The sequence below is a fragment of the Talpa europaea genome (assembly GCF_964194135.1).
Source record: "Talpa europaea genome assembly, chromosome: 9".
NCBI classification, from domain to species: Eukaryota; Metazoa; Chordata; class Mammalia; order Eulipotyphla; family Talpidae; genus Talpa; species Talpa europaea.
Window position 1 is genome coordinate 105,882,125 of NC_140076.1, and position 21,430 is coordinate 105,903,554.

At 41.8% G+C, this 21,430-nt stretch overlaps 1 protein-coding gene across 3 annotated transcripts in view; it reads right to left on the reverse strand.

The window, feature by feature from the left end:
• Window positions 1–8,433: 8,433 nt before the first annotated feature.
• The window catches only part of WDR47 (WD repeat domain 47), a gene marked incomplete at both ends in the record, with an annotated part of 33,102 nt that continues 20,105 nt past the window's right edge, over window positions 8,434–21,430 (reverse strand). For all 3 annotated transcript variants that reach the window (XM_084241804.1, XM_084241806.1, XM_084241805.1), the window contains 5 exons: window positions 8,434–8,576; window positions 11,296–11,514; window positions 15,295–15,426; window positions 16,181–16,351; window positions 17,166–17,335. In XM_084241804.1, the coding sequence (XP_084097930.1) occupies window positions 8,434–8,576; window positions 11,296–11,514; window positions 15,295–15,426; window positions 16,181–16,351; window positions 17,166–17,335 (835 nt within the window). The remainder of the gene's footprint in view (window positions 8,577–11,295; window positions 11,515–15,294; window positions 15,427–16,180; window positions 16,352–17,165; window positions 17,336–21,430) is intronic.

Sequence of the window (21,430 nt, forward strand, 5' to 3'; positions counted from 1 at the left end):
CAACTGGATTCTGAGAGTCCATGAAAAAGGCTGAAGAGGTTGGTCTGACAGCGTGGGGGCAAAGTGAGCAGAAAGCACACACAGGACACATCTGAGGTGCATTCAGACTCAGCAACTGCCCTGGATGCACACAGTAGGCAAGAGAGGGCAAACACGGGCCCAAGGTTTTAAAGTTGACCAACAGGGCCTCCCCTGGTGACGCAGGCGGTTGAGTGCAGCGCTGTGAAGCTGTCCACAGCCTCTGCAGTGCTGGTTCGATCCCAGCAGGCCGGCGAGGGTCCCACATGGCACGGCAGACCTCTCCTGTCTCGCCCGCTGCTCCCCTCAGCGGTGTATTTCAGTCAGTCTGCCTATTCTGTTCCCCACTCTGTCTCTGGTGACTCTTCTCACTCCCCAGCTCTTATATAAATAAAATAAATCTTAGGAAGATGGAAAACAATCATGGACAGTCCTTCCATGCCCTGTCCTACCTCCTGGAGACAGCTTCCAAGCCATGGGAACAAGCAGGGGAAAGCCAGGCAGAGCCGGGAAGGCCTGCACAGAACAGAGTACCAAAGTAGAAGAAAAATGCACAGGGCAGAATTCCAGACATCTGTAGAGGGTTCCTGCAACATAATAAAGGGTAAGGTCCTGGTCTTTGTGAAAGATCCATGCAGGGGCCAGGGATGAGGAAGCCCACATAGAAAAAGACAAGATGGCCCTGACACCAGTACCACTGATACTGTTACAGAGCAGCCCCGATACAAAACGGGGTGCCTGACTGTGGGTCCTCACCCGCGTGCTTAAAAGGACTTATCAATGCTCCACTGCAGGCACACGTGAAAGGTTCATAAAAGGTTTATTGACAAGGGAAGGGGAAATGAGGAAATGTACAGCTCAGGGAGAAAAGTGGGAGACAAAGTTTTAAATGAGTCCTACCCGATCCGCCAATCTGGAGTCCCAAATGGTGCTCTGAGAGCTGGCTGCAAGCTAGGAGTCGTGAAGCCTGGAGGCGAGCGACAGCGAGCCCCCAAGGCCCACATGTTTGGTTTTTATACCCAACCTGGCTGCTTAACTCCACCTTCAGGTCCCAGCCACCTTCCCTTTGGTGGTGATGGGATTTGTCTTTCCCAGTGTCTTGATGGCTTTGGTCTGGACTGGGAGTGGAGTCCACAAAGCCTGCCTGGGATTAGCTCAGGACATCATTTCCCCCTAACAATACCATCACATCAAAACTGAAGCCATAAACAGGAGAAAAACAACTCAGCTCCATGAAAAACAACTTTTTTCCGCCTAATCCTGTCCAACCCCCCCCTCCAACCCAGTTTTCCTGCCTAAACTCTCCTCACCCTATAAAAGGGACATCTCCCCACAACAGGCGCAGCTTCACTGACCCCCACCTTGGGTCCGTGAGGTCCACCCGGGGCACAATAAATTTTCCCATCCTTTGAGAAATTTAGCCTGGTTCTCCTTTTCTTTACTGCGCCGAACTTTTCACTTTGTTTCCAGTTGGAATTTCTTGAATAGAGCTCCTGAACTCAGTTCCAGAATAAGCGTGTGTAGACTTCCCAAGAGCAATCACGCCAGCACCAGCAGGGGGTCAGGATTCAGCTGAATTGGGACACCACCCAGAGAGCACCAGATTCCAGAGGGGAAGGGCTCAGTCTACTAAGACCGTCCTTCACATCAGACAGCAGCTGTAAACCACAGAATCCTCTCCTCAGGTTCAATTAATTTGCTAAAATAGCTCACAGAACTACCAATCCTTTTACTGGCCAGGTCACCAATTTATTACAAAGGATGTTATTCAGCAACAGCCAGTTGGTAGAGATGCGCAGGGCAAGGCATACAGAAAGGGCATGGAGCTTCCATGCCCTCTGTTGGTACATCATTCTCCCCAAATCTCCAGCATTCACCAACCCAAAAGCTCCCCGAAGTCCCTCCTTTTGGGTTTTTATAGAGGCTTCACTACATAGGCATGACTGAGTAAATCCCTTGGCCAGCGGCAACTGAACTCAACCTCGGGCTGCACTCCCTACCCAGGAAATCAGGTGATGGGACTGGAAGTGCCAATCTCCAGTCACATGGCTGGTTCTCCTGGTAACACAGGGGCACAGATCCTCCCTCAGAGTTAGCCCAATAACATAACAAGAGCCACCTTTATCACTTTCAACAGTTAAGAAATTCCAAGGTTTGGGAAAATGAGGCCGGAACTGGATGAAGACCAATATATTAAACATACACATTTTTCATAAACCACAATGCTGCACCGAGTTTTGACTGAGACGCTCAGAAAGTCATGCCACAGTGTTGTGACAAGCCAGCAAGCAGGGAGGCTGGGAGGTAGGCAGAGGTTGGCAGGGGCTGGGCAGTGGCAGGAGCTGGGAGGGAGCAGGCAACCAAGCCTCCCGGCCCCCCCACGAATCTTTACTCATTCTTTGGGTTCACATCTACTCCCCCCCATTATCCCCTCCCCCCATGAGAGGCTGCCTCATAGCCCTGACCTCTAGACTCAGGTGTGCGCACTTCCGAATGCCCGCACCCATGCACCAGGTGCCCACAATCAGGCAGGCCTGCCCACCCCCACACTCCCAAGCCGCTCCCTGCATTAACTTCAGGTGATTGCCACAGAGGGTAGTGGCACACAAAGCCTCACCAATTCACTTACCAGACACACAGACAACAGTTACTTTCTCCAACACTGACCTAGAGCTTTCCTCGTGGCTAGTGCTTAGCAACACAGGAGTGAAGACCAGGAGGCAAGATAGAATAGTGGAATCAGCTACAAATTCAAATCCTCTTTCTAAATCCCCATGGTCACTGATTAAAGGCTGGTACTTTAGAAACCTCACCACTGATCTCACTTCAGAGAGCTACACCTACACCTGTTGGGGATCTTGTTGAAAAACAGGTCAAGTTTGAGGTGGGCTTGAGATTCTGCATTTCTAACAAGCGCCTTGTGAGGATACAGGTGTTAAGCCACAGAGGACACTCCAGGAGCAAGTGTTAAGGAGTTGATTAGTTTAATAAATGGCACCTGGATTCTACTACATCTAAAAGTCTCCCCCAGTTTCTACTTGTAAAATCTTTTTTTTAGTCTTTGACTCTAGTATCAAAATTACTATATAGATAGTAATATATATATATAAAATAGTACCTAGTATTTGATTATAGCCGGGCTTCCCTTCAGTTAATCCCTGGGAATAGTACTACTGTTACCTTTTTACAGACAAGGAAAACAGATTAACTTACCTGAGGGCACTTGGCTAGTAAGAGGGAGAAGCCAGCTGGCTCTTCCTAACTACCTCTGCCTGGCCAGGTGCTAGTGTCCCTACAGGGCTATTCAGAGGAAAGGGTGACCAGGAGAAAGTACTCCTCTCTACACAGGAGAAACAAGGAGAGCAGGTGTCGGGAGAGCTACTAGAAGAGGGGAGCTCCCTGGAAAGACTGGGATGTCCAAGGACATTGCTAGCTACAGAATGGAAATGGGCACAAAAGAAAACTACCCGGTTTCAATGAATTCACATGTGTAATGAGAAAGACAAGACTAAGTCGGGGGGCCTCCCTGGTGGCGCAAGGGGTTAAGACCAACCTATGAAGCAGCCACTGCAGCATGAGTTTGATCCCCGGAGGGCCAGGGAGTAGCCCACATGGTGCAGCAGACCTCTCCTGTCCTGCCCGCTACTCCCCTCAGCAGTGTATTTCACTCTGTCTGTTCTGCTCCCCACTCTGTCTCTGGTGAACCCTGCCACCCCCACACCTATGGCCTGCACCCCAGCTCTTGTATGCATAAATAAATCTTTAAAAAAAAAAAAAAGACTAAGTCGGATAGTAGGTCAAACACTCATTCACCTAGAACTTCGCATGACAATGAAGCCAGGGGTGTGTCCGCGAGTCGCCCGCGCAGGGGCGGTTTTCCGGGGCTCTGTCTCTCAAACTTGACGGGGCGCATTTCCACCAGGCGCCCAGACCACGACGACAATGAAGATAACGAAGCCAACCTGGGGGAGCCACTGACCGCCGCTGCCTGCGAGACATCGGAATTGTTTTCCCCACCCGCTCGTACCTGCATAGGCTTTTCTGGCATCTCTTAACTTTCATGCACTCAAATCTGATTTGGAGTGTTAAAACACTGGCTACCCAATACGAGCTGCTCTGCTGACGACACTGGCTCAAATCAAGCTCACGGCGTCCAGAGGCCACCGAAGTCAGCACGGGCCAGCTCGCTCGGGGCTGGCTCTGCACCGTCTTGTCCCTTCGCCCAGGACGCTCGGAACCGCGGGGCGCCCCAGTAGCCCCAAGGAGCAGCCGCGCGCGGGGCGGGGGACAGCCGGCTCGCCCACCCCGTTTCCAAGTCCCCCCAAGTGCCCCGCAGGCCGCGGCTACCGGCGGGGAGCGGGGGGTGCGGATAAGCCCGGCCCCGCAGGGCCCGCGAGACCGGCGGGGCCGAACCGCAGCCCTGCCGCCGCACAAACACACCCGACGCGCGGACTCACCTTCCCCGCAGCGCACCTGTAGGTCCCGGAAGCCGCTCACAGACCACCGCCGACGCGGGAAGATGGCGAGGTCCTTCCAGGGCGACGCAGCGGGCGCCGGGATGCGGGCGTCAGGCTATCGACTCGCTCGGCCAGCGGCTGGGCGGCCTTCCCTGGAGCGCAGGTGATTGGCCCCGCTGAGGCGGGCGCCGGGAGGCGTGCTTCTGGCTATCGACTTGCTCGGCCAGCGGCAGGGCGGCCTTCCCAGGCGCGCAGCTGATTGGTCCCGCTGAGGGGGCGGAGCCTGCCTCTGTGGGCGGGTTTCAGGTTGGGGCTTTTGGGGTTTTTCACTTTGTCCGCAGGGCGCTTCTGCAGGGGAGGCTTGCGTGTAAGTCAGGTGTATGAAGCGGATACAAAGCGTTTTGTCTTAATATTGATGACTATAAATTTGAACATGTAACATTGGTAATCAAAGCTGGAGATCTGCTTTGAGCATGATTTTTTTTTAGATGGGGCATGATAAATGCCCACAGCCCTGATGGGGTGTGGAGAGGGTAGAGGAATTCAAACACCATGAAGTGTTGTTTTGTCTTCAGACTCTCAGGGAACTCCAAAGAATTGAAATGACGAGTTTTACACGCTAGGAGGAAGTGAGAAATGTGTACACCATAAATTATTGACAACAAATTTAAACTTGTGTTAAAATTTGGTTAGGACATGGTACACTTGAGTGTGTATGTTATTACAATTTTAAAAAATTAAAATACACATTGCATAAAATTTACCATCTTTAACCATGTTTGAGTTGCAGTTCTATATCATTAAGTACATGGACGTAGTCATCACCAATGTCCATCTCCATGACTTTGTTCATCCAGCAAAACTGAAATTTGATTTATCTCATGTTCCCTCCTGTCTCCAGCTCCTGGCAGCCACTATTCTACGTAATTTCTCTATGAATTGGTCTACCTAACTCACATAAGTGGAATCATACAGTGGTTGTCTTTTTCTGATAAATTCACTTAACATAACTTCATATTGTAATGTCAGATTTTCTTTTCAAGGCTGAATAAATAGTCCACTGTATTATGTGCTAAAGTTTATCCATTCATCTCTTGCTGGACTCTTGGGCAGAATCCACTTTTTGGCTGTGAGTAATGCAATAAACATTAGTGTACAAATATGAGACCCTGCTTTCATTTACTTTGGGTATGTACCCAAAAGTCGGATTGATGAGTCATATAACACTTCTATTTTTAAAATTTTGAGGAACCACTATACTGTTTGCCACCATGGCCACACCATTTTACATTGCCACCATCAGTGTGTGAGAGTTCCACTGTCACCACACACTTGCCAACACGTTATTTTGTTCTGATAGTAGCATCCTAAAAAGTGGTATCTCATTGTGGTTTTGGTTTGCAGTTCCCTGATTAGTGATGTTGAACTTTTTTTTTTAAGTGCTAATTGGTCACTTGTCTATCTTCCTTATAGAAATGGTTATTCAAGTCCTTTGCCCATTTTAAAATCAGTTTGAATCTCTATATATTCTGCCTATTAATTCTTTATCATAAATATGATCGGCAAGTATTTGCCCCCATTTCACAGGTTGCGTTTTCACTTTGTTGTGTGATTTGGCTTATTACAAGCTCTAGAAAATACTTAAAAATCTTTTTTTAATCAGACCTCTGCAACTTCAGCTGGAGAAGAGTTAAGGACTTTTGTACCCACAGTCCTTCCCTGGACCCTAATAGAGCAAGGTTCAAAGAATTTAGAAATACTTCAGTTTTCTAATTTCTCATCAACCTCAAAAGTATTTATTCAATTCCATGCAGAAGACCGTGTGGAGGTTTGGGGAGAAGGACATGTGTAAGCGATGCTTACTATCTGATGCATTGTAAAATGGATTCATATCCCATACCTAGGAAGATCTTGAAGTTTTCTCCCATAGTGAAAGTGAAATACATAATTTCACGAACATTTTCACTATGAAGTTGAGATGATTTATATCAATAAATTACCCTTGTCCCAGTTTTAAAGTTAATACTAATGACCTGTTTTCACGTTCAAGATGTGTGAAACTAAGCATGAGAGTAAACTGAGAAGAGACTTCTACATGACTGATAGGTAGAAAAACTATGTACCTCTTAAATATTCACAAGCTAATTATATTTCTTTTTCCCCTAAAGCTCTCAATTTAACATATTTGTAATCTAAGTTAGAATTTATAATTTTGTCAGGTTTTCATGAATCAACTTTGACAATATATTTACAATGGAAAGCTCTAGATTGTGAATGAAAAAGATAGAAGTAACACACAAAAGTTATGCCACTGCCAAGGGTTAAAAAATAAGTTAGGGCCTCCCTGGTGGTGCAGGGGGTTAAGACGCAATCTATAAAGCTATCCGCAGCTACTGCAGCATGAGTTCGATCCCTGGCCAGCCAGGGAGCATCCCACATGGTGCAGCAGACCTCTTCTGACTCACCCGCTGTCCCCCTCAGCAGTGTATTTCAGTCGATCTGCCTGTTCTGTTCCCCACTGTCTCTGGTGAATCCTCTCACCCCCCACACCTCTGGTCTGTACCCCAGTTCTTGTATGCATAAATAAATTTAAAAAAATAAGTTAGTGGAAGAACTTTAGAAAGAAACAAATTGACTGTGGACCACACTGGACCCACTGGACCACAACACCTCCAACTAAACTGAAAACAAAAGCAAAAACACTCTAAAGTAAGCCACAGACACTTAGGAACAGGAAGTTATAGGTGTCTAGAGGTCTTTATTGAAATAATAGCACAGTTACACTTCTAATACCCTTTCCACTTGTATACAATAGATTAAAAATGCTTGCTACATACAGTGCACAGACAGTTCAAAAATTAGAAACCAACTCAACTGCATTTGAAATAAATAAAATAGCCTATTTAATAATTTAAAGTAAAATTACTGTACAATATGAAAATAAGATACATAAATGTTAGGATCTACAATGCCATAGAAATAAAATTATTATTCTGCATTACATAAAACAGTGCAAGAAAAAAATCCAAATAAGCTTTTGGAGTGCAAAGTTTAAATTTTTCATTTTTAATTATCATGCAGACATAGCATTTCAAGCCATGCTATAGTCTATAGTAAAGTTTTTCATTTTAAGAGGAAAAATGCTAGCCAGAAAGTTTACTGTACCATCAAGTGTTGCATCACATAACAAGGCTGCGGCTCCGCTACTACAGTACAGTTCAGAAGGGAGGTATCTTGTTGCATTCAAAAAATTGAAATTAACAAATTTCTGAAGCAAACACATTTACCTTTTAACCCTGAAACAAAAAAAAATGGACAAAATAGTAACTATATCCCTGGTTTTCAGAAAAAAGAAAAGGCCTGTATAACATAATGAACTAAGAAGCAGTTTTCCATTCACCTTTAACTCCATAATGATCCTCAGTAAAAACAACCATGTAACTTTTGAGAGATATATAAAATTCTGACCTCTAGCTGACAAGTGATACACTATCATGGGATTGTGAGAAAAGCAAAAGTAATTTCTGAACACCTATGTCTAATCTGGGTAGAACTTGGCTGCATTACATTGTAATAATATGCTTAGAGTTCAATCTCAATGTGTATACAAAACTGTTATTTAGGCAAAGACCAAGGAATGCATTTAATACTAAACCGTAAACACATCGTCCACCTTGACTTTGGAGTGCACACTGACAACATACGAGCTCTTCTGTGGACTTTGGCAACAAGACTACACATAGCAGGTCACAGCAGCACGAGCTCACAGGGAAGACTGGAAGCACTGCAGAATAACACCACCCAACACCTCCTATCAAAGGGATACATGGGAATAAGGGGCCTCCTCCTGCTAAGCCATTTTCTTGGTCAGTCTATGTTCTTCAAATGTGTAACTTTCACAACTCAGTAGTCTGTAAGTCTCTCTGCTTTCACTGCATAGACAGACAGTGCGTGTACTCTATCCACTGTAAGTCCACAGGGTTACAGTTCTGTCTGCAGAGGATGACAGGAAGGACAGGTCCTGGGTGTGCCACCGGCACTGAATCACTTTGTCCTTGTGCTCCCCCACCACCATGATAGGAAGCTGCTTAGTGAGGTCCCCTAAATTAAAAGGAAAAGAGAGTTGATTTACAATGCAAAATAAGTATATGCACAGAGCTCTCAGACTTCCTATTACTTAAGACATTATAGTATGAAAAATCCCCAACTATAGGAAAGTAATACATTGAAAGGCTTAAACTGGGGTAAATTACTGAACACCCAATCACATTAGTAATATCCAGTAACATATGCAGCAACATTTGACATAACGGCCCTCACTCCCTGTGATTCTCTCAACTTGATTTCTCCCTGGCCTCGGGGCCATTACATTCTCAGTCTCCCTCCTCTTCCTGACAAAGTTTGGTGAGTCCCAAGAGTCAGCCTTCAAGTTTCTTGTTCCTTTCATACCCATTTCTTATTTTTCTGGTGCCATGGCTGTTGATACACAGTAGGTCCTTGAATAACCTCATTTCCTTATAGCATAATGAGAAAACACAATCCTGGCCAATGTTGACAGAGGTAACTTTATTAGAGCATCTGCTTTCATTACATGTTCTTTCACTTAAAGTTGCAGCTTCCCAGTTTAAAACTGAACTCTTGGGCCTCCCTGGTGGCGCAGGTGGTTGAGCGCCGCACTGTGAAGCTGTTTGCAGCCTCTGCAGCATGGCTTTGATCCCGGCTGGCCGGCGAGAATCCCACATGGCGCGGCAGACCTCTCCTGTCTCGCCTGCTGCTCCCCTCAGCGGTGGATTTAAGTCAGTCTGCCTGTTCTGTTCCCCACTCTGTCTTTGGTGAATCCTCTCACCCTCCCATGCATCTGGCCTGTACCCCAGCACTTGTATAAATAAAAAATAAAATAAATAAAACTGAACTCTTGATATTCATATCTAAGCCTGTTCTTCCCCCTGCCTGTCTCCTTCATCTCAGTTAAAGCATTGCTGCACCTCCCCGGCAAGCATTGCCCATTCTGGCTGTTGTGCCCAAACTTTAGGAATCAGGATTAATTCCTTTATCCCTCACTCCCCAAGTTTAATCCAATCAAATTTAAATATGCTCCAAATTCAATCACTTATTACTTCTGCCACCTCTACCACCCCAGTGCAAGCCACCATCATGTTTTCCCTTAACTGTTCCAATAGCCTCCTCGCTGATATACTTATAAACCATTTTCCTTATAAAACTTAAAATTATCTTTTTAAAATGTGTGATTTATAATAAGAAATATATACTTGGTCAATGAGTTAATCAATCATGTCTGGGTAATGACGCCCTCATAAAAACCCAAAAGGTCGGGATTCAGGTAGCTCCAGGTTGGTGAACAGATGGAGACTGGGGAGAATGGCAGACCCCTGTTGAAGGCATGAAAGGTCCACACCCTTCCTACAAAAACACTGCCCTATCTGGCTGTTCCTGCATTATATCCTTTTATTAAAACTTACTCTAACAGTAAAATGTTTATCTGACTTCTGTGAGCTGGTAAAGCAAATTAATAGAGCCCAGGGAAGGAGTTTTGGGAAAACTGATTTATAGACATGTTGTTCAGAAGCACGGGTATCACCCTGCATTTGGAAATAGCATCTGAAATGGGATGGAGAAGATGCAGTATTGTAGGACTGAACACTTAGCCTGTGAACATGACTGTCCCTGGGCAGACAATGTCATAATTAAGTTGAACTGGAGGATACCCAGCTGGTACTGGAGAATTGCTTATTGTATATATGGGAAACTCCCTCCCCACACTGGAAATTGGACCCAGCAACCCCAAAGAAAATGTAATTCAGATCATATCACTCTGTTTTAAATCTTTCAAAGGATTGCCATTATGCCCTTAAAAATGCCTAAAAGGCCTGCTTCTTACTTACTATCCTCTCTCTCCTGCGCTCATTAAGCTCCAGTCACACAAGTTTCCTGCAGTGTCCTGCACATGCCAAATTCATTCGGCCTCAGCAACTTCATGCTTTCTATGGTCTATGAGGTCCTAGTGTGCCTTCTTCCTTTCCATCACTCAAGTCGCTTCACAAACAGCACTTCCCTGCAGAGAACTACTTTATCCCATCTAAAATAGCCTTCCCCGGCACAGCAGACCTCTCCTGTTTGCCCGCTGCTCCCCTCAGCAGTGGATTTCAGTCAGTCTGCCTGCTGTGTTCCCCACTCTGTCTCTGGTGATCCTCTGACCTGTACCCCAGCTCTTGTATGCATAAATAAATAAATCTTAAAAAAAAAAATAAAATGGCTTTCCCTTTTGACCTTAGTAGTTCGCTAATTTTTTAAGAACACCTGCCAATACTTAAATTACATCACTTACTGGTTTTCTTTTTATCCATCTGTAAAATGTAAGTTCCATCAAGAAGTCACCTGTCTTATTCATTTTTCTGTCCCTAGTTGTTACCCAATAGATATTTGTTTAATGAATTTTTAACTAATTACACAAAGTCATACACTAAGTTTTTTAAAATAGAGGCAAATAGGAGCTCATAAATGCCCATTTTACTGTCTGCCACTATCAAACTCAGGATGAGTTGGCATAATAAACGTTGATTCTTTTAAATATTTTAAAAACTATGTAATATTAAAAAACAAATCCATTTTTAAAAACCTCAGTTAATTTAATAATTTGCTACACTTGTCTCAATATAGCACCAGTAAATTGCTCAGTAAAGACTCTAAAACTAAAATTCAAAAAGTTTGTGTAGTCAGTAATAAAAGATTAACAAAAAAGGAAAGACACCAAATAGAATAGCAGAGACTGAAAACAAGAAAACAAGTCAATATTAATCACCTTGTAGGTCTGTCACCTTAATTTTCATGTCGTAGGATCCTGTTAGTAAGTAATGAGCTCCAGGAGAGAATCGAACAGAGCGAACATCACTGGAGTGAGGGTGATAACTTTGTACCATTCGTCCGCCTCTTATGTCATACAACATGCAGCTAGAATCTTCTTGTCCTGTGGCTAAGAGACGGCCACTGGGATCTACGGCTACAGATGCCACTGCACTGCCTACAGCAGGAGAAAGGGAAGTTTCAATATGGAAAAATCAACATAGCTTAACTTCAACAGCTAATTACATTTGCTGAACCATACACTAAGGATATGATATAGCTTATAGCTACGAAAGAATTCAAACTGACTTCAATCAACAAACATTTGAGTCCTGTTTAGGGGCAAGGTATGAAGCAAGATTCTGTGAGTAATGAGAAAAACCCACTGGGACAGCATTACAGAGCTTTCACTGCTGGGTAAGTGTCCACAAATACTCTCATATGCAACCTAAGAGTTTAATAGGGGGAATCATAAGCTAAATAACAAAATATGTTTCAGAACATGGTGTAGGAAATGTCTCAAAGCAACATGAATACAAGAGGAACACAACAGAAAATAAGCCCTGAGTTCACAGGCTGAAGCCCAAACCCCATAACATGTATTTTCAAACAATAATGTCCCAAGGAGCATGAAATGCTTGTCAGGGATGAAAAAAAAAATCTCTAAAAATCAATGTTCTGTAGTCCTCCAAAGCTTTATCTTACCCCAAAAAAATCTTGTTCTTTATAAGTACTTAATTTCTCTTATTAGGAAAATATTTAATATCGTTTTTCTCCTTAGTGTAGGCAATAACAAAAGTAAGGTTGAAGAACAGTGCTCTCGACCAAATCACCTGGGAAGACTTCACAGAACAGGGACATCAGTTAGATCCTTAAGAACAGTAAACAGTATATATGGGAGGGGCGGGAGGGAGGTCATATGTATTATACAGTCATATTATTAAAAAATGATTTGTTTGAAATCTTGATTGAGAAAACAAGAAGCCTAATATGGTCAGGAAGAATTACTCAAGCAAATGTTTAGAAGAAAAAAAAATGTATGTGCAATAGTTTTATGATAGGTAATAACAGAGACAGAAAGAAGACAAAAATCCTGAGCCTAAGGAGCAATATTTGGGGCTGTGCACAGGAAAAAAAGGCAGCAAAGGCGTAGTTACCCAGAAAGGTTAAAGAAGTTAAGAAAGCCCAAAAGAAAAGAAGAGCTAAACCATTATGTGCTGCTGAAGGCCAAAGGGAGATGAGGATGTAAATGTGATTTGACAACATGAGGCGAGGGGCGTCAGTGATCCTGACAATGCAGCTCTCATTAGAATGGTGGCTGCGGGACACATACTTGACAGAGGGAATACGGGGAATGCACTAATAGGCAACACTTTTGAGACATCTGAGTAAGAAAAGGAGTAAAAAATTAGGAAGAGGAAGTAGAGGAAGAAACATCAATATTGCAAGAGACAGAAAATGACCCTAAAATTAAAGTCCCAGAAAAAAGGCTGAAGTAATTCAGACAGGAGAAAGTTCAGAGATAACGTAGTGATAAGCATATAGAAACTAAGAAAACAAAACTAAAAAGCAATTATTACCACCAAGGAAAACAAAAGATATGCAAGAAAATATATGAATAGCACTTCCGTGGTTAAACATAATGTAAACTATAATACTGATGTAACCAAAATTGACAGAAATACAGCAAAAAGATGGGACAGGGAAGTATGTAAATGGATGAGGGATGGTAGGAGTTGGAAAGGGACATGAGAAAATTAAATCTTCATCTTCTATGGTGGAAAGAAAATCAATGATCTCAAAAGGCTATGATTATAGACATGCAATTTAGATATATGAAAATAAAACTGCAACAGGAGTTAAAAATGGTTGCTTCTGAGAAATGGGAAATGAGGCGGGGAATGGTGGGCAGGGGGTGATTCCTAAGGCAGTGTTATTTTTCTTAATAAGCTTTACTGAACTCTTTGACTCTTTATGCTGTGTTATACATTAACTTTTTTAAAAAAGGATTTTATTTTTTGCATAGAACTGGGGTGCAGGTCAGAGGTGTGGGGGGTGAGAGGATTCACCAGAGACAGAGTGGGGAGCAGAACAAGCAGATCTACTGAAATACACTGCTGAGGGGAACAGCTGCACCACATGGGTCAGCTCCCTGGCCGGGAATCAAACTCAGGCCACCATGTTGGGCCTTTGTGGTGGTAGCACTGAGATTTAATTCTTAAGCCACATGGAGGCCCAATATGTACATTGCATTGCTATCAATGCAAAATTTTAACAGATCAATGATCAGAAATTCCTACATATAAATATAAAATAGGTGTGTATATTTCAGAATCAAATTTGCTGTAATAAATCATATATAGTTTGAATCAAAGTATAGAAAAAGGTACATGAAAGTACAGAAAAAAGCATTTAAAAAAAAAACCCTCCAAGAGCCTCCCTGGCAGCGAAGGGTTAAAGTATCAGCACTATCAAGCTATTGCCAGCCACTGTGGCATGACTTTGATCTCCTGCCAGGGAGCTAACCCACCCACATGGCGCAGCAGACCTCTCCTGTCTTACCCACTGCTCCCCTTAGCAGTGTAATTCAGCAGATCTGCCTGTTCTGCTCCCTACTCTGTCTCTGGTGAATGCTTTCACCCCCCACACCTCTGGCCTACACCCCAGTTCTTATATGCATAAATAAATAAAAATAAATCTTAAAAAACAAACCCTCCAGCAGTTAGGAATATAAGGCAGGCCCTATCACTTGAAATAGTGCCAAAGAATTGCTATTAAAAACTACAAAGACTGGGGCGTCCCCGGTGGTGCAGTGGTTGAGTGCTGGGTTGCGAAGCTGACAGCAGCCTCTGCAGCGCCGGTTCAATCCCCGCCACCGGGTGAGGGTCCCACATGGCACGCAGACCTCTCCTGCTGCCCACTGCTCCCCTCAAATAAATAAATAAATCTTAAAAAAAAAAAAAAACTACAAAGACTGTAAAAAGAGTCTAAAATAAAGACTCGGGCCTCCCCGGTGGCGCAGCGGTTGAGCGCTGGGTTGCGAAGCTGCCAGCAGCTTCTGCAGTGCCGGTTCGATCCCCGCCCCGGCCACCAGAGGAGGGTCCCACATGGCGCGCAGACCTCTCCTGCTGCCCGCCGCTCCCCTCAGCAGTGTACTTCGGTCTTTCTGCCTGCTCTGCTCCCTGCTCTGGCTCTGGTGAATTCTCTCACCCTCCCGCGCTTCTGTCTGTACCCAGTGCTTGTATAAATAAATAAATAAATAAATAAATCTTTAAAAAATAAAAATAAAAATAAAATAAAAATACAGAATCTTTAAAAAAAAAATAAAATAAAATAAAATAAAGACTCAGCAGAAAACTGTGACTCTTAGATATTCTATTGTTGGGACAAGCAGGAGTCTCAGTCTACCTCGAACAATTCAAGATGTGCTGTTAAGTTGAAAAAAAAAGACAGTTGTGTGTGTTAAAAAAGCAAGACATTTTTGTATTGATATGGTTAAAGGAAAAGGGAGATTATGAGATATGTAAACTTTTTGGTGATATATTTATACAATATTTCCAGAAGAATAAATAAGGAACTAGTCCTTTAGATAAATATAACAAGGATTAGGACTCGAAGGAAAATACTGTACTCTTTTTGTCCAATTTCCATTTTTACCATTTGCATACATTTGAAAAAAAATGTCTTTTAAAAGTCTGAGTTCTTAAATGGCCCTAACAGAATAATTGGGGCAAAATACTAATGTCACTAGGCTTGTTTCATAAGCTATCATTTTTACAAATAAAATAACATAGAAGTATTCTCAAAGAATTTAACATAATCAACAAAAGTGCCAAGTATTCATTTTATTGTTGTTCCTATTCTTTTCAACATATATTCTGTAGGGGAGAAGTAGGTTAAGTGCAATTTATAAAGTTTCTTTCTCATATAAATTCATTTAAATTTCAGAAAAACCTACCAGTTCCATGGAAGGTTGTACCAACAACACGAACACAACTTGGTACTCGAAGATCCCAGAATCTAACAGTCTTATCTTGAGACCCAGATGCAATCATCCAGCCACTCCAGGTATAAAGTGCTAAAATATGCCCTGTGAAAGACCATATCCTCAGTTATAAAATGGAACAATACTGTTCTATAACACATTCAAAGCTAAGTACTCCTTATTACTGGGCAAGTGAAGGTCTGGCAAATCAAATATTAAATCAAATGTAGATTTTCCACATACATCAAACATGTTGATACTTTTCAAGAAACTAAAATTCAGTAAAACATACATCAAAGCCATAATGAACACTCTTTTTTAGTGATTCAGTATTTCAGAACATCACAGTTCTGAAGGAAAAAAGTTATCATTTGAAGTTATTGCAAATTTTCCTCAGAGGAAATTTTCCTGAATTATGGAGTCTTATCACCAGCTTTGGAAGAGACACAGCTGGGGTCATACCTGAGGGTCATACCTCAGATCTACCACATTTATCAGTAAGATTATATGAATCGTTATGCCCTCTTAAGTTTCACTTTTTTCATGTATAAGATGGAGACAAAACTTCCTGCCTCATAAGATTGTTGTGATGATTAAATTAAGGAATTATGTCTATAAATAAAAAAGTTAGTATACTGGGAAATGTTAGCCATCATTACTGTGTTGCTAGCCAAAGTTCACAACTTAAATTTTGGAAATAAAAATTCCCTGTCTTGAAGAAATCCCTTTTGATGTAAATATAGCCCTTAATGAAAATGGCAAGGGGGGGTGGTGAGGGGAGGGGGAGCTAGGAGGGAGGAAGGGTGACAGCATGAATTGGACAAAAAGAAAAGTAGCCTCTGAGACTGATGTCACATACCGGTATGTCCACTCAGAGCATGGAGGCCCTGTCCTCTTTGACAGTCAGTTGTATAAATGTTACAGTCCCCTGCACCAGCACTTATTAAAATAGCTCCACCACTTTCCGGGCCTTCCATAAATGCCAAGTCTCTAATTGTCCCATCATGCATACTAAATTCCAGATCTGGTCCTGAAACAGCAATAAGAATTAAAAAAAAAAGATGCTGCTCAATTTAATGTGATCAGTTGAAATTCTAAACTGCCTCAAACATGACCAAAAATAAAGGCAGAGTGGTACGGGTTCATTTCACTTTACTGAGCAAAGGACTTCGAGAAATACCAATTCGGTTATCATCTAGAACAGCTATATGTCAATTTACCTTCTTGTATTTTATCCCAAAGAAAATAAAAGAAAAGGCAGATACTCTACAAAATATGCATTAAAAATTCTGGTGGTTATTTGAAAGTATTTTTCTTTAACAATAATTTTCTGGGCCTCCCTGGTGGCGCAGCGGTTGAGCGCTGGGTTGCGAAGCTGCCCGCAGCCTCTGCAGCACTGGTTCAATCCCCGGCGACTGGCGAGGGTCCCACATGGCACGCAGACTTCTCCTGCCACCCGCTGCTCCCCTCAGCAGTGTACTTCATCTGTCTGCCTGTTCTGTTCCCCACTCTGGCTTTGGTGAATTCTCTCACCCTCCTGCACTTGACTGTACCCAGTGCTTGTATAAATAAATAAAATCTTTAAAAAAAAAAACAAAAAACTGCCCTTTCCATCAAAAAAATAATATAATAATTTTCTAAGGATTAGAAGCCACCTTGCCTCCTGTAAAAACTTACTAAAAAAAGAATGCTTCTTGAATATGACTAAACAATTTGAATGCCAAAAAATTCTCCTAAATGCTATATTCCTAAATTTTATTAGAGAAATGGAGAGGTATCAGAGATACAATATGAGGAAACCTAAAGAATGCACCCTAAGTGGCTGCTTACATACTCGGCCCTACCTGTGGCATTACAGGTCTCTGCATTGAAGGGCAACACTTTGACGTATTTGTCATTTGATCCTGTTGCTAGTAACTGTCCACACGGACTCCAGGCCACACAGTAAATGGATCCTTTATGGTGTTTATTCCTTTTAAAACGTACCACTGGCTGCTTAGGGATGTCATGTGCACTACAAAGAAAAATTAAAGAAAGATATTTCCATTTTTTGCTTGCCAAAGTTAATGAATATGAAATTCTGGTGGTTCTTGAGGGAGAAAACAGATACCAGACAACATGTTAACAATTTCAAAATCTTAGAATAAACAAATTTACAGCATTTTAAAAAAATCCAAAAGTAAAATCATAAATCATCCTTATACTAATCTAACTCCCATTTGAGACCTCATAGGAATGGAATACTTCTAAAAGTTTTCATTTCATGTATTTTTCAGATTTTAAATGAGAAACCAAAGGAAATGAACTTTTAAAAAGAGCTAATAATGCTACCAAATTCAAAAAGTCCAATACACATTTAATGAACATTATGAGTAATTAGCTAGGGTTGAGGGGAGGCAAAGGACAGATGAAAAAATAAAAGAGGCAAGAGATGTGTCCAGAATTAAAAATCTGGGGGGGCAGATATGTCATGGCTACCCACATTCAGTGAGGCAAGTGTAAGCATTACAGTCCAGTACAAAGTACTAGGCCTTAATCCTACCAAAAGCAATATACAGATTCAATGCTATTCCAATCAAAATTTCAATGTCATTCTTCAAAGAAATAGAACAATTATTGATGAAATTCATATGGAATCACAAAAAAACCCAAATAGCCAAAGCTCTCCTGAAAAAAAAAAGAAGGGAATGGAGGCATCACACTCCCAGACTTCAAACTATACTATAAAGCCATAATAATCAAAACTGCATGGTATTGGAACAAGAACAGACATACAGACCAATGGAATCAAATAATCGAATAGAAAATCCAGAAATAAACCCACAGATTTATGGTCAACTAATCTTTGACAAAGGAGCAAAGACTATGCATTGGAGCAAAGAAAGTTTGTTCAATAAGTGGTGCTGGGAAAACTGGGTCGCTACATGCAAAAGAATGAAGCTTGACCACTACCTCACACCATACATGAAAATCAACTCAAAATGGATTAAAGAACTAGACATAGGACCTGAAACCATAAAATATATAGAAGGAAATATAGGCGAAACACTACGTGATTTGCACATCAAAGACATCTTTACAGACACATCACCCAAAGCAGTGATAGTGAAGGCAAAGATAAACAGCTGGGACTACATCAAATTAAAGAGCTTCTGCACAGCAAAAGAGACAATAACAAAAACAAAGAGAAACCCCACCAACTGGGAGAACATTTTTGCATCCAACACTAATGATAAAGGACTGATCACAAAAATCTGCAAAGAGCTGATGAGACTCAACAACAACAAAGAAAATAATCCAGTTAAAAAATGGGCAGAAGAGCTAAAAAGAAACTTCTCTGAAGAGGAAATGCAAATGGCCAACAGGCATATGAAAAATTGTTCAACATCACTTGTAATCAGGGAAATGCAAATCAAAACTACCATGAGATACCATCTTACACCAGTGAGAATGGCACATATTAAAAAAACTAGCAACAACAAATGTTGGCGAGGGTGTGGAGAAAAAGGAACTCTTCTGCACTGTTGGTGGGAGTGCAAACTGGTCCAACCACTATGGAGAGCTGTGTGGAGATTTCTGGACCTACTAAACATAGAGCTTCCATATGATCCAGCAATTCCACTCCTAGGTATCTACCCAAAGGACACAGAAACATCAATTCCAAAGAACACCTGCACCCCTATGTTTATAGCAGCACTGTTTACAATAGCTAAGCTTTGGAAACAACCCAAATGCCCAAAAATAGATGACTGGATCAAGAAGATGTGGTCCATATACACCATGGAATATTACTCAGCATTCAAAAAAGATAAGCACATGCAATTTGCAGCAACATGGATGGCGCTGGAAGGGATCATGCTCAGCGAAATAAGCCAAAAAGAAAAAGAAAAATACCGGATGGTCTCACTCATAGCAGGAATCTAGAAAACTTAAATAAGGGACCAGGAAAATGAATAACTATAAGAAAGTGAAAATCAGAATCAACAAAAAACTATGAAACAGAGACACTTTTGGGGGGGTGGGGGGCGGGAGGGGAGGGATTGGGATCAGAAAGGGGGGGTTGCAATTGTATGGGGAATATAAAAATAAAATTTATTATTTAAAAAAATAAATAAATTTCTTTCACACACACACACACACACACACAAAAAAAAAAAAAAAAGTACTAGGCCTTAAAAGACAGGGAGAATTTTTACAGAAAAAATGAAGGTAGGCAAATAGCATTAGTAAAGATGAAGTATAGCAGGGAAAATCTCAGTCAAGCACACAGCATGGGAAAGAGTCTGTGGACTCTAGAGTGAAGGATCCAGGGCATCCCGAGGACCTGGGTGTAAATCGTGAATGAGGAGTTGCAGGCACAGCCGTGAAAGTACAAAATTCCACGTTTCTTAAGAGTTTAGTCTTTAATAGGAGTTAAACATTGGTTTTGTGGAGTAGAATCTTATCTGTACTTTAAAATAGACTACCAGTAGGTTACCAGACATTTTATTAGGTATAATGATAATATCAAGTCTATATATGAAGGTGTACATGTTTTAAGATTCATTCAAAAGGATGAAATGACCTGTCTAGAATTTACCTTATATTTTAGCAAACAAAAGATGATAAATATAACGTGATAAAAATCTTGATAAGAATTTTATTTCAGTGGAGTAGTCCCTACTTTTACATATAACTGAAATTTTTCGCAATTAAGAAACTTATTACTAAGAAAGACTGACAAATCTTCAATACCTGGAAGGTATTTAATACTGATCTGGATCAGGTCAAAAGAGTCTCTTTTCAGTTGCAGTCAATTCATTGCCAGGGCCTACTAATTCTTTCTTTAAACAGACTTTACCTCCCCCATTTTGCTTCCTCTCCACTGCAATCATACTAGTCATCAATGACAGCAGCTTCTTACCTTTTTCCTAGGATCTACTTGTATTGACACCAGACCCACAGTCAGAGTGATGGTCTCAAGATATATCTAGATCCCAACACTGCTCTGCTTAAAACTTTCAGTAGCTTCTCAAGCTGCACTTAGGATAAATTCCAAAATGGCTACAAAGCTCTGCATAATTTGTTCATGTCCATATCTCACACACTCCAGCCCACCTGAACTTACTGCAGTTCCTCACAAAGCCTCTGTTCCCTCTGTTTATTATCTACTACCTCTCCACATGGGGGGTTCTATTCATCCTCAGATCTCAGCTTTAATACCTCTTCTCAAAGAGGTCTTTCCCTGACTCTGCAGTCCTCTCATTTCCCCATTTTACTCTGCTATAGCACCTGGTACTTTTTCTTCAAAACTTTCAGCACGATATATAATTATATTTATTTGTGTGTTTATTTGCATAATGTCCATTATCTGCACTAAACCAGAAGTTCCATGAAGTCAATGAATATGTTCTTTTTAACTCACAACCACCTCCCAAACCTAGAATAATACCTAGCACATAGAAGGATCTCAAAATGTATTTGCTAAATAAAGGGACTAATTTTCACCAAAATCAGTTTCCTCACAAAATGTCTATGTGTGGGCCTCCCCGGTGGCGCAGCGGTTGAGCGCTGGGCTGCAAAGCTGCCCGCAGCCTCTGCAGCGCCAGTTCAATCCCCGGCCACCGGGCGAGGGTCCCACATGGTTCGTAGACCTCTCCTGACGCCCGCTGCTCCCCCCAGCAGTGCACCTCATCAGACTGCCTGTTCTGTTCCCCGCTCTGGCTTTCGTGGATTCCCTCGCCCTCCCGCACTTCTGACTGCCCAGTGCTTGTGTAAATAAATAAATCTTTAAAAAAAAAAAAAATGTCTATGTGTAACAATGCCAGCACATGAAATACAAAACAAGAGAAACAGTTAACTTAAGGTCAGGCTAACCCTAAAAAATTCATGTCTTTGGCATTGCCTCTGTAATTATTGCTATTTTCCATTCTGATCTGAAATTCTGCCTATTTTTCTTCATGTATTCCTACTCAACTTAAAAAAATGAGCACCAATAAATTACAATGGTATCATCTGACATGGGTCCTATTCTCCTTCCCAACCTTTGAATGTTACTGCAGCCCAAAAGCTTTAATTTTTGGTTTCAGAGACAGAGACTCTAATAAAAGCAATTAAAAAATTCTACCCT